Source organism: Homalodisca vitripennis, chromosome 7 (assembly GCF_021130785.1).
Source record: "Homalodisca vitripennis isolate AUS2020 chromosome 7, UT_GWSS_2.1, whole genome shotgun sequence".
Classification (NCBI taxonomy): Eukaryota; Metazoa; Arthropoda; class Insecta; order Hemiptera; family Cicadellidae; genus Homalodisca; species Homalodisca vitripennis.
In genome coordinates, this window is record NC_060213.1 from 20,286,028 (window position 1) to 20,300,661 (window position 14,634).

Below are 14,634 nucleotides of genomic sequence, written 5' to 3' on the forward strand. Positions count from 1 at the left end.
TGTAACAAATATTGTGTATGTCTTTGTTTAAAATCGTAAAATTCAAATTTTCTACTAACCTCTATTTTCTGAATGGTGTCAAAGAGCTTGAGGCGTACCGCGTACTTGGCTGCACCATGGGCCCCAACACCAAACGCATCCATATGCACCGAGTCATCCGTCAGTTTCACGTCTTTCCCTTCCTGCGAAATACTGTCAATTAACTATTGTACCATCGAAGCTTCTAGTTTGTCAGCAATATAATATTTTTACATTAAGTCATGAATTCTTAAAGATATGTTGATTTGTAATGGTTTATAATTTATATTCAATATGGAGTTTCTTATGGGAAAATATATACTGAATATAAATTATATACCATTAATATTTACAGATAATAATATTTTTAGATTTCATTAGCGATGAAACACTAAAATCTCAAGTGAAAAATTTATGGATTTACATGAGTTCCTACTTATGACGCAATTTTAAACTAGCACCATGTTAACCCTTTGAGTGCCACAGCGTCTACATAGTAGATGTTGTGAAATGTGCATAAATTGCCGGCATCTACCCAGTAGACGATTTTTATTTAATTAATATCACATATAATTCATTTTTGTTTTGACAAATAACTTATTTCACGGCAATCTACAAGTTTCGAAACTATCAATAAATTGTGATTGATTTTTATTGTTCACCGCCCCCTTATAGTTATTTGTCATCAGAAAAAAACAGATGACGCAATAGTTGGTCAGCTGCTACTTGTTGCCATTAAAACTACACAGTTTCGTTCGTTGTGTGTTTACATTGTGCTAGTTTCGTGTGTTTTATGCTGAAAACTGTTGTTATTACTATTCTGCAATTGTGTTCAGTAAAACTTACAATGCATTTATAAACTTCTTTTTCCGTGTTTAGTGACGTATATTTTATTGTTGGATTGGTGATGAAGTAAAACGCAAGTTCCAATCAAACTATTGATTTAAGGTTATAGAAGTAAGGTTATATTGTAGGCCTGTGTATATTTTTATATACTTTTTATATAATTAGTATTTTACAGTCGTCTTACTTCATTGAGTGAAATAGGGTAGTTATAATATTGTTTCTAAACTTTTGACAAACTTGAACAAAAATTGCTTTTTGTTGTATTTTTGTATATATTGCAGTATCTGGTTAAATATTACTGTAAAAACACCATATTATGCATGATTTTTGTTCAGTTTTTCATGCTCTTTCATATGGTATAGCTAAAAAAAATATAAAAAAATATTGTATAAATAAAATTTTAGCTCAAACTTGAAATTTATTTTTTGAAGTGAAAACTTCTTTAGAGCGCGTTGAGCGTTTTGGTAGAGGGTAAAATCCTCGGTTCGCGTCACCGACATACTAATGATAATACTCTATGTATTATCAGCTGATCCCTATCAAAAGACAAACTGGTTGTTGTTCCAGGCTTGTGCAAGCCTACCTTTAACGTGGTTGTGTTTACTGGATTGACGGAATTCAATGAAACAAGTACCGTTGGAATTGTAATGTAATTTTTCATTTAATTAGTGCCTAGTAAGTTTTTTATATAACTGTAACTGGTTTTTTCTAACTTGCCTTTTAAAATTTTAACCGTAGACTTGGCCGCGGACTACTAACCTGCATGAAAACGTCAGTCTCGCTGTGTTTAAAACTGTCCCGGCGGAGTATGAAAACAGACTGTGAAAATTCAGTGACCTCTACGGCTTCCTCTCGCGATTTAAAAGTGAAGCCAATGTCGTACAATTCTGTAAGATGCGTCAAATTAAAGCTCTTAATATTGGCAATCTATTGGTTACATTTTCAAATATTAAAAAAATTTTGAAATAATTTTGATTATTGTTTACATTTTACATAGCGTTTACAATGACAAGAAAAAAGTAGTAAGCGAGGATTTTTTTTATTTTTTGGTCAGACACAAAATTTGTCAGCGAGAAAGTTGTGTGAAAATAGATGAATATTTTTTTTGTAATTTATCATTTTTTTATTGGAAGTTTAGTTTAGCCTGTAGTAGCGTATGAAGTGATGAGTGAACGTTTCTGCCGGAACTGTAGTTGGCGCATTGGATCACTGATATACCGTATTAACCTCAATAAATTAGTTTATTGTGCAATAAAAATACCTTTACGAAAGAACAAGTTAATTTAACTAATTTATTAGTCTTAAAATTATTGTGGGTTTAATTGTTATTGCAATTATATACTTTATCCGTAGCAATAACTGTATTATTTACAACGGTGTTTAACTCACTTGTATTCTATGTTTAACTAACTATTAATATTGAGCAATTACAACAAGTATAATGATTGCATTGAACTTTTTTGCATTAAAATAATATTCTTTAATACCTACAGTACTTTTTTTACAATGGAGCGGCGAGTTCCTCCACATCACTGGCGTCACTATCCTCTTCACTATCGCTGGTCTCAGAATCACCGATGTTTATTTATAAAACTTTCACTAATACATCGACTATTTCTGACTGTATTATGTGCGCGTTGGACGCTTTTTGGATAAGTATAATTTTGTGAGTCACGTCAACAATACGTTATAGTAGCAGTACATCTGTATAATTTTTGCATATTAGTTTTAATTACTCTCAACTTAATAGTTCCGTTTTCACTTCTATCGGCAGTCCCACGACTGCTACTGTTTTTTTTTTTTTTTTTTTTTTTTTTTTTTTTTTTTTTTTTTTTTCATTTTTTAGTTTTTTGTTATAACCTATATTCTTTTTGTGTAAATAAAAATAAAATTATAATATTATATGGAAAAAATACCTTGTTATTATAACACACAAACTAAAAAAAAATTATTCAAATCGGTTGAATAGTTTTTTTTAATATAGTTTTTTTCCCCCACACGCTTGCAAAACAGAAGGAAATGCTCCGGCAATTTATGCGTATGACTTGGGAAAATATGCTGTGGCACTCAAAGGGTTAAAATAGAACCCCAGACATGCGGTCAGCAGCTAACTTAGCATGCCCTCTTACGGAAATCACTTCTCATTTAGGTTACAATTCTATCTGGAACATCAATTGACAATAGGTCGGATGTAATAACAATGTAAACTTACAACATTAGTACCAAATTAATTACAAAACCTAATTACAAGTGTAAACATGACATATCCAGAAACTAAGTAGCACGTGTCTCCATAGATTGTATAAAAGTTTCAGAACCTCATCCTACACCAGACCAAAATAGTTTGTGTAAAGGGTTGATAGAAGCAGAAGCTTATATTTGTGTCATTGGTAGATTTTAATGACAGCTACCAGCACAAATATTTGCCGCGGTAGGTGTCATTGTGTGCCGCTGATCTTTGATGACAGAAATTTGTTAGAAAAAAAAATATATGTATGTGCTTAATAGACTAATTTAGACGAAAATATACCGTAGTGTGGAACATGTTAAGGAAAAGAGATACCCTAATTCTTCATTAACCATTGTTTCTTCATCAATGAAGGACATGTTTTACAGTTTTTTGACACCCACACACAACTTTTAACGTACGTTGAATAACAGAAAATTGTGTGTACATCTCATTACCAGACAATTTCAAGAAGGATGGTTTGACCACCAAGTGTACTCAGTTGTGTATCCAGTCCATTGGACACAATTCATGTTTTCCTGTATATCCGTGGTACGTAGCTTTTCCAAACAATTATCCACCTGAAGATAACTATACTGCTTATCAGGTACAGATTGACATTTGAAAAACTGGATTTGAGTGATATGATTATCACAGGATGCACCATCTGTGAGCTTGCCTCAAAATTTTATAACCTCAAAAGTTTTCATTACCACACATTAAAAGTAAATAGCAAAGATTATCAAAACAGAAACCACAAAAATTGTACTAACCTTGATATCCTTAAGGTCAATCTTGATAAACACGTTTGACTCATCTTGTGCCCAATATATAAATGGAGACAATAGTTCTGACCGCATTTATTTATCTTTAGATCTGAAAAAAGTTTTCCAGAGTTTAGAGATATTCAATCTCAACCAGTTGACTAAGTGTTTTTTTATATAAGTACCAAACTCTGATCAAGCAAACAGTGTTTTGAAATCTAACATATCTGAATAATGGGAATAATGATAGTGAATTTTATGTTGTTGGATAAAAACACTACCCAAGACTTTTGATGTCCAATATGTAATATGAGAACCAATAATTTTGTCTGGAAATATTTAATATTACTTTAAGAAAACTTTCTTTTATTTCATTTTTCTAAAATAATATGTTTCATGAACCATAAAAAGTACATAATAATTAGAAAAGTTCCTGCACAGAACGATGGAATATAACAAAATAAAATAAAACCAGCATCACAAGTTCTGGCATTAAAACAAATGCATGAAAACAGATTAGGAAACAGTAGTGGTGAAATAAGTAAGTAATGATTATTTTCTACATATACATGGTTAAATTTGCCTATCTTAGCACATTTCATTGTCCAGAAGTAGGTTCAAATATTTTATTTCAAGCATTTATACAATGAAATGCCAATGTACACAGTGTAAATATTATTGTGTTGTATATGTCCTTGAATAACTAGTTTATATAATTAGCAATTTTATGAGTATAGATATGAATGTTGTTCTATTGTACTAGTAAAGTGGAAGTATATTAATCCAGTGTATTTTTTTTTTTAATTGATTTCAAGTCTTGGGTAGGGTACGATAAGCGGACCCGGTTTTTTATATCGAAATTGGCAAACGATATTACTCAATCATATCCATCGATATAATCAATTCGATACTAATTAATTACTTCGAACAATTAACTTAAATAATCTATATCTACAGCTATAAACACTTTCAAGTAATACACGTAAGGTAATATTTTAATTTTACATAAGTAACATTTGATTATTGAATGGCAGTCAATTTTAAAAAACTACACAACATTGTTTTGAAAGATGATAATACATGTTTTTCGTAGCTTCAACATGTAGGACTCGTACCTAAAAACCCATTATGTGAAATTTGTGGGAAAGAAACAAATGTAACTGTGAGAGGAGTAAATATGGTCGTCTTCAGTTTTCCTTATTTTGGTTATAATAATTTGTTTGATCACTGTTAATATTAAATTCACATTTTAATTTAAAACATATGTTTTTTGTTGCGGACTACAAACACTTTTATATCGATTGATAGTCTAGGATTTGAGATGCGAATATTAGGTATCGATGATTACATTCTTCGATATAAAAAACCGGGTCCGCTTATCGTACCCTACCCGCTACTTTTTGTTGAGTTGGTATGCTCCAGGAACTTCTTTCTTTATTGTATGTTTAAATACCTTGTATTCTTGGTCTCTGGCATTACTGAATAATAATCAATATATTGAATATGAAGAAAAATAATATGAAGAAATGCTAAAAATAACTTAAAAACCCATTTTTTTTATATCACTGAACGATGGTAAATGTCAGTAATATTGTTGTTTCTGTGTTTTCCTCTTATATAGCAAATTACATTTGTTGAAAATTGTTCAGGTTTAGACATCTTTGTTGTTATCCTTATAAATTATTCTTAAGGGGTATAATAATTTATTCTTATTGTTTCTTATTTATGTTGGTTCTCACTATTATTGAAGTAAACTAACAATGATAAATATATAGGCTACTGAACTAATTAAAAGAATTAGCATGCCATTATTTATTCTATTTTTTATGTCTTTCACTAATATATTATTTAGTTATTGTAACATATTTTTATTATCTCCTATCACTATTGATAATCTTACTATCGCATGATCATGAATTTCATCATTTGGTAGTTTCTTTTGACAAACAAAATCAACAAACCATGTTAAGTGGAACTTGTAAACATTTACCAAAATCAGATGTCAAAGCAGTATGAACTTTTCTGTAGTATTACAATTTACTACAATACTATATTCGGCTAGACTTTAATAAGCTGCCTCCCCTCGTTATTCGGTTGTTTGTAACAAATGGATTGATTATTTTTATCAGAAGGAATAATTCAATATTAGAGTTTATTTAACTTACCATATCATTTAAACTTATTAGTTTCAGTAATGTTTAATGTAAACAGTAAACAGCAAAAAGTAACTAATATTGTGAGACTTTTAAAATGACAATGAATATTAGGAGATTATGAGAGATCCTAGATTCAACATATGGGTTTGGCTCCTGGGAACCCACAGGAAGAATTCTTTCCTCCATTTCACAAAAGCGGTTAAGCCTACTCACTGCTATCAAGCTGGTCAAGTTATAACTATCGTAAGATTTCTCTGATATGTAAGTCTAGGCCCATAGTTGGTTTTGTAATGTTATTGTTAAATACCGTATATGTTATTAAAATTGTAATGTACATTTTGTTGTTATGGCAAATTTATTATAACTCTAAATTGGGTATCAATTTACATTAACGTGACCATGGAAAGGTTTGTTCATTTTTTTTTTGCTGAAAACTACAATTTTTCCCGAAAACAATATTGAAGAAAAAATTCGTCGGCAACGAAAATCAAAGGAGCTACGATTTTTTTAAATCCTCTGAAAACTCTGTTTTTGACAGTTTCCTATAACTCCGCGTCTGCTCAAACTCAGTATAGCCTGATTTTAAAAAACCGATTATCATACCAACAACGAGAAATTATCGTACTTTCATATAAAATAATCATACCAAAACACATTTAATGAAAAAGTATGTTATGTTCGTATAATAAATTATGTTATAATTAACTTTTGGTTTGTTACTTGGGTACCAGTAAGATTAAACGCCGGGGCGGCCAAATCACGAATTTGACGTTACCAACGTATTCTGCTCACCCTCCTGACAAAAAATATATATAGTACTAGGGGGTGCAAATGACAAATAACATGATTTTAGGGGGTATATTGATAAGTGGTAAAGTTTCTAATGTTTTAATGTTCAGTTTGTGTGCTGTGTCTGGATAATCTGTTTACTTGAATATTATCTGCGGCCGGAACTGATAGCAGCCTGATAGCATACCTGTTATCTGAGTTGTCCGGGGCATAGGTTCAGTTCTACACAAGATATCGTGTTCAGTAGGTCGGATTGAGTGAGTGAGTTTACAATGATGAATCAACCATCCCACTAGTTTCAAACCAACCCTAGTGAATTGTGTGTGTCGGAGTGTTTCGTAGGGCACGTAAAGAGCTTACGTTTTAACCGAAACGAAATTATCTCTTTTTTAATAGAACAGGGCATTTTTAAAAATGAGTGTATTTGTTCGTCGTGCGGTCGAGTGGTGTTTTTAAACCGGGAGACTGTGTCGTTTCGTTGTGATAGACCACTTTTTTTTTGCTGCTGTTTAGCTATATCCGCCCAACACACTAATGGTAAGTGTTCTCTGTTAATATCCATCTATATATTTGAGTTTTTCATGATTTATTTAGTTTTTAAACTTTTACATAATTGCCTTTGCATTACATTTCAATTTATATTTTTGATCAGCCCCTCTAGAATTTTATATTTTACTGATAGGTACTATCTCGAGGGATGTTTTTCTTTTATTGACATCAGCGCGGGGCAGCACCGAAGGTGCTGCCGAAAGCCCGCGCTGATGGCCGGAGGCACTCGTAATTAATTTTTTTCTCGAAATTAAGAAAAACATTATTAATTTTGATCAAAAATTCTGCTCATTTCTGTAATTTCTCATTTACGTTTGCAAAGATGGCGGCGCAACCGATGACGTCATCACGAGGTTCAATCATTGGCCACAAAAAGGGTCACGTGACGCTAGACGTGGATGTAGAACATGGAGATATTACATGGAAAGTTATTTAATTTTTTATTTCTAGAACTTCGTTATTTCTCATTTCCACCCCATCAAACCTTATACTTTTTTTATATAGGACGATTCCAATAAGTTAAAAACGCAAAACTCGTATTTTTCCGCCCCGGCGGTTAATATGATAATTACCGTTACTTGTATACATTTGTCAAAAATCTTTCATGGTACGATAATAACTACCCATCGTGTATCTTACGGCTGAAAAACTGTACCCACCTGAACATTAAGGTAAGTGATAAGTTACTTGAAATTATGCTGACTAATACATTAATCCTGTCAACGATGCCTGCCCGCTGCGCAGTGCTGCGCACTGCTTGCTCTTTTAGAAAAAAAAATTAACTCGAGCTTGCAAAAGACGAATCCCAGATCACGTGATGCCTCTGCTCCTAAATGCAATAATGTCTAAAAGGCATCAATATAATACAATAATATACTTTCCCCCCAGTTCATATGCACCTGTGATGATGATACTTGGCTATAAATGCCACAACCCAGGAAAAAAAAGTCCATTTTCCATGGTCATGCTAATGTAAATAAATACCCTAAATTGTTGTTATTTATACAATGTGTATGTTATTATACAATATAGGAGGTTGGATAATATATAGAATTGTTCGATAATAGCAAATCAAATAAGAGTGTAGGCGCCCCAGCTTATTAAGGTCCTCCTATATTATTGTTTGAAGAAACAAGATTCATTAGGCTATAAAATTGTAGAATTTTGTCTAACAATAATAGGCTATGGAAGCTTTAGGTAGGTATAACTATTATATTATAGGCTTAAGCCTACTAAATTTTAATGTACAAATATTGAATTTAGGCTACTTCAACTCACAATACTGTATATAAATATAAATAAAAGTCCGTAGTATTTTATCTCTTGACTACTTTTATTGTAAGATAATTAAATTTCTAAAATCACTTCATTTCTTGAACGGAATGAATACAGCTTTGCACTCTTTGCAGTCTACACTTGTCACAACACAATACAAATAGAACAGACGACGTCTTGGAAGTTGAAATACAGTACAAAAAATCACTAGTTGGAGTTGGAAGTAATTTCTGGAAACACAAACCACAACCCCCCCAAACTGAGTAGAACGATAGAAACTGGAACCGGTAGATACCTGGTACATATAAACAGCTGATTTTTTTTCTGGTTAAGTGCATTGATTATGTTCTGTTACGGAATAACTTTGGCCGAACGGCCGGGAAAAATTAGTTTTATAATCTGTAGACTTGACTGACTGATGACTAAACGGACTCGGATTTACTTAGAATTATCTCAAATGTTACAGAATGTACTCCTTTTTTCATCTTTTGGTTACAATAATAAAACTAGTTTTCTGTAGCCATAAATCTATTAGTCTTCAATTCAAACACTTATTTACATCTCCTCATTGGTTCTTTTTATTTATTTATTTAAATTCCCACGGTATAACCATTTTGCAAATTACATTACCTAGACTGACTAACAATAGCAAATGCTCATAAAAATAATACGGTATGAAAAATCAAAATCAACAACTAACCATGCCTATGACATAATAAATGAACAGGCATAAAAAAGATATAACTAAAACAATGTGAAACATAACAAAAGTGGTATCAATAACAATAGTGCAATAATAAGTAATAATATAACAAGTAATCAAAAATAATAATGCAACAACGACAACAATAACAATGATAACAATAATAGACTAAAACAACAAAGATAACAGTGGAATAATAGAGTAACTATTAATATAATCCTGTGTAGGACTCGACAAGCTCACTCCGACTCAAATGTCTCCAGCCTCACTATCAACACAGCACGTCTCAAAGCTCCCAGCCGATTGCAGAAAAAAGTCAACTCCACTGCACACGTCGTTGCCAAGCCGAAGCATTCTTAGGACAGAGCTGAACTACAGATAGTTGCGGTTTAAGTGGCCCAGCTCGAACAGGCTGCGTGACCTTGTGGCAGAAGGGAGACGAAATGCAATTCGCTCCAAGAGAGAGGGGGAGGGCAGACTACCTCAAAGTTAAGAATCCTGTAAAGAAAGACAATATCTGCAAACTCCCTTCTAACGACCAGTGGATGTAGCCGGAGCAAGTTCAGATGCCTATCAGGCTCTCTCCAGTCCAAATACCTAAGGAATTTATTTTGCGCGGACTGCAGTCTGTCAATGAGGCCCAGTTGGTGAGGAGACCAAACAACTGAAGCGTATTCGAGCAGCTGGAGGACAAGGGACTTGTAGAGGAGTACAAGAGCATTAGAGCTAAGGCCGTGTCTAGCAGTTCTCATAATCAGCCCCATCATACTAGACGCTCGGCAGCATAATTGGTCAATATGGAGACTTTAGCCAAAGGAGGAGTCGAGAACTATTCCAAGATCCTTGATGGATGTGCAATGATCAAGAAGCTTGTCATCAAGGGAGTAGTTAAAACCAATTGTGGAGGTGGTTCTATTGAATGTCATTAGCTTGGTCTTGCTGGCATTAATGGACATCCCGTTGCACTGACACCATTTCGATACACAGTTAAGTGCTTGCTGAAGATTTTCGCAGTCTGCGCCGGAGGATACTTCAAGAAAAAGTTTTATGTCGTCAGCAAACAGTAAGAAAGGAACTTTGGTGACCTCCTTGATGTCATTAATAAATATAGAAAACAAAAGTGGGCCAAGGTGGGAGCCCTGAGGCACACCGGAAGATAGGACAAAGGCGTCAGAAGTTTGATTAGCAAATCAAACTACCAGCTTACGGTTGGAAAGATAGCTACGGAACCATGCCAGCATAGTTCCCAAGACATCATAACCCTCCAGTTTATTAAGTAGGTGAGTGTGGCTGATCCTGTCAAACGCCTTGCTAAAAATCGATGTAAACAGCATCAACCTGCCGCCCACGACAGAAAGCCTCAAGAACATAACTTTGGAATACGAGAAGATTAGTTACGGTAGATCTCCCCGCTATGAAGCCATGCTGTTCTTCAATGATGATTTCTTGAAGAGTGGCTGAAGGATGTCCAGTACCAAACCCTCCAATATCTTGCCCAACACTGAGAGAATCACAATCGGCCGATAATTAGTTACGTCCTGTCTGTCACCAGACTTTAAAATGGGTACGACGTAACCCTCCTTCAGGATTTCAGGAAAAACTCCCTTGGCCAAGCTAAAGTTAAATAATAAGAGAAGTATGGGGGCTAATTCGGCGCGGCAATGCTTCAGGACTCCAGGAGTAATGTTATCTGGACCGCATCTCTTAGAAGCGTCGAGAGCTCTCAGCCTTTTATGGATTGCTTCAGCAGTAACTGAGACCTCGGAGAAGGTAAAAGGCGTGTCATACGCCTTCGTTGGCAGTGATCCGTTGTCAGCAGGCTCATACACAGAAGAGAAGAATGTGCTGAACATATTACACATCATTCCTGGATGGAAGACACTGAGTCACCGAAGTTCATCTCACTCGGGATAGAAGATTTTCGCCTTAAATCACTGACAAAGCTCCAAAAGACTTTTACACTAATGTAAACCACCAAAAACACACACACACACACACACACACTAATGTATTGTATCTCATCTAAATGAGATAGCTGAGTCAACAAAGTGGACATAGTTAGCCTTAGAAGCTCTAGAAAGGATTTTACACTGATCATGTACACTGCTAAATGCACAATAGTCGAAGTCCGCCTTCTGAGTCTAATTGTAACATTGATGATACATGTTTCTACCCTTTTTCGTTTCACTCACGTTTACTTTTCTTTGTGATTAGAGTACTGAAAGAATGGCCACTAATGATAATGTGGAATAAGACCGCTTCATAAAGCTATTACAGTTCTTCCTATCACAAAGACCTTTCCGTTCAAACAAGTATTAATCATTGGAGACTTAAGCTTCCAAAGTGGATGAATTATATGACTCTACTACCCCCCGCTTCTTTAGCTAAAGCTATATTTTTGCTTGCTATCTCTCAGATTAATGTCTTTAATGACAGAGGAGTCATAGTAGATCTGGTTTCTGACTCTCATAAAATTTATTCATGTGTCTCCAGTTATGCAACCTATGTTAACATACCACAAGAAGATTGTCATCTCTTGCTTCGAGTATCACTTGCATAGCAATCTCCAATGGTACATTTGTGAGAATTGTAAGTTTATTCATAACCTTGATAGGTACGACCAAGAAACTATTAGAAATGATTTGCACAATGGATCAACTTGATCTCGAATGAGGTGCAAATGTTGTTTCTGTAATCCAAATTCTTAAGTTGAATAGAACTTTAATAATAAGTCAGTCAGTCCTCTGTGAATGTAGGGGGTATCTCCCCCACTTCTGCCCCTTGTGTCATTCAGTGTCAAAAACACTTGTATCTAGCGTCACAACAGTAACACATAAGCAGAAACATAATAATGAAGAAACATATAAACATACAACTGCTAAATCTGTGGACGGGATCTTCTACTTTTACAATTGATATTATTGCTCTTTTGTTATTTATTTTGTACTATACGCACTGTATAATTTTAAAATACAAATTATGTCTTATTATCATTTCATCTCATTTACTAAAAGTGAGAATTTTAAAATTTTAATTGTAATAATTATTTACTTTAAAAGAAATATTTAACTCCAAGGGCGCCTCTGCCAGTTCTAATCTAAACTAACTCGGCCTGCTACCTGGTGGACAAGAACTGAACTAGCAATACATTTGGACATCCAACTTAAACATACAATACTGGTGGCGAGAGAAAAGAAGAGACCTGGCCCGTGCCGGCGCACAGCTGTGTACTAGGGTGTTGCCGCGAGGTAATTTCAGGCACTTCTCTCCACAGCCAACCCTGCGAATTGTTTTATCCTAGCAATGGAACAGTGAAACAATAATGGAATTACGAAACGAGGCGCGGCAACATACTAGTAGTAGCGCCTGCAAATTTCAGATAGGCCAGAATCCAGGTCTCTTCTTTTCTCTCGCCATCAGTAAACTGAATGCAACTTCTAAATAATCAAAATTGTTATGCTGACATTTATGCTGAACTTTAATAATGATTTTAATGAATGAACATGCAGCTGGTAAACCTGCGGACAAGATCTTTCTCATATATTTTGATATTTTTGCTCTGCCTTTTTTTATTTAGTACTATACGTATTGTAAAATTTTGAAATAAATATTGCAATTTTATTATTATCCAACCTAAATGAGGATAATAATACTAATTTATTTATTATAGTCAATAAATGTTTGTTATTTGTATGTACCTATTTATTATTGCAATACAAATTTCTGCTTTTATAAATAATAATTACTATAAATACTAAGTATATTTTTAGGCGAATCAAAATAAAATTGTACTATATAGGTAATTTTAATTTTCTTTTGTTTATTTTTGATACGTTTACCACAAATTTGTACCATAAGAAAAACTAAAATTTATAAATTTAAATTGTTGTACAACTCAACATAGGCTGTCATTAATTGTCTTCTTACCTCAGACGGGCTGTCACCCAAAGGTGACATCCGATCATTATGTACAGAGAAAAGTAGCTCACTTTTATCAGTAACGATATCAAGTAAGACAGTTGATTTGTTGCTACCTGAAGAGATAAATAGAGACATAGCATGTATCTGAGTGAGTTGTCTTGTAAATAATATAACTGGGCCGTTCCCTGTTGGTTGAATTTTGGAATTGATTGTCCAGGGTAGGAACTATCTAAGACCAATGACTAGTTTTCTCTCACACTTCAAAGAATGATTTTTGTCGATACATGTAATTATGTTCATTTATAGCTAAAAATACATACATAAGCGTTATTGTATTTAACAATTGTTTACATTACTTCATTGTAAAATATAAGTGTCAGAAGTACCCGTATAACGTGCAGCCTGTATTCAAGCGTTATCATCTTTAATGTGTTTTCGTACAATTTATTAAACACGCGATAAGCACAGAGTATGGCTAAAAGAACAATTTAAATTATTTAACTGAATACTTTTCGAATAGTACCTCATCACTAGACCATTGCCCTTATGGAATTACTGCCACGATTTTACGTAGATAAATTACAACCTCCGACAAATTTAATAAGAATGTACGTACCTAAGATATATAATAACAATTATACACCAAAATTTCATCATGATAGAAAAGTCCACTGTAGTATATAGATTTTTCAAATTAGGTCTTAATTAACAACAGAGGTAGTATAAACTGTAAGCCACCAGGGGAACAGTAAAACTAGTTCTGTTCCTGTCCACACCAGGTTACAAGCTGAGTTAGTATGGGACTAAACCCAAACAGATGGTCGCCGTTGTTGTACGTTCTTTCTTTAAAGTAACTTTTTATTCTAATTTAAAATTATAATTTTTATATCCTTGATAGCTTAATTTAAATTATCTTGTAACATAAATTTAAGCTTTATAACAATATATTGTGTAATTTATATTAAAAGCTCAAACTAAAAATAAAATTATTCTAACCTTTTTACCCTCCCCATTTGGATGTTTAATTGTAGTTTCTTTATAATCAGTAAACGTACCCAATAAAAATACTTCTCTATTACCACTTGTACTTGTTGAAGTAATTGTAAATCTAAGTACATTTTGGAAGCTGCTTTTCAGTCATTTTTACCTAAATGTTGAAATAGCAGCTAATCTATATATATAAAAATGAATGTTTGTATGTTTGTCCTTTATGGAATCGTGAAACTATTGGACCGATCATGATGAAAATTTGTACGTATATGTATTTTTCCACGGAGAAAGGTTTATAAGCTATGCCCATCCCTTTCCCGATTCAGGATTCCGCCCCACTGGTTACAGAAATACCCATAAGAAATGCATTGCAGCAAACATATGTTAACGTCTTTT

The 14,634-nt window shown here is 33.6% G+C and overlaps 1 protein-coding gene across 1 annotated transcript in view; it reads right to left on the minus strand.

Moving 5' to 3' along the window:
- Nucleotides 1-8,904, minus strand: part of LOC124366976 (very-long-chain (3R)-3-hydroxyacyl-CoA dehydratase-like) — a 44,325-nt gene extending 35,421 nt beyond the window's left edge. Inside the window, exons 1-3 of the mRNA XM_046823614.1 lie at nucleotides 8,628-8,904; nucleotides 3,865-3,967; nucleotides 60-182 (exon numbers count right to left, since the gene is read on the minus strand). Coding sequence (XP_046679570.1) covers nucleotides 60-182; nucleotides 3,865-3,951 — 210 coding nt within the window. The 5' untranslated portion in view covers nucleotides 3,952-3,967; nucleotides 8,628-8,904. The remainder of the gene's footprint in view (nucleotides 1-59; nucleotides 183-3,864; nucleotides 3,968-8,627) is intronic.
- Between the last annotated feature and the right edge of the window lie 5,730 nt (nucleotides 8,905-14,634).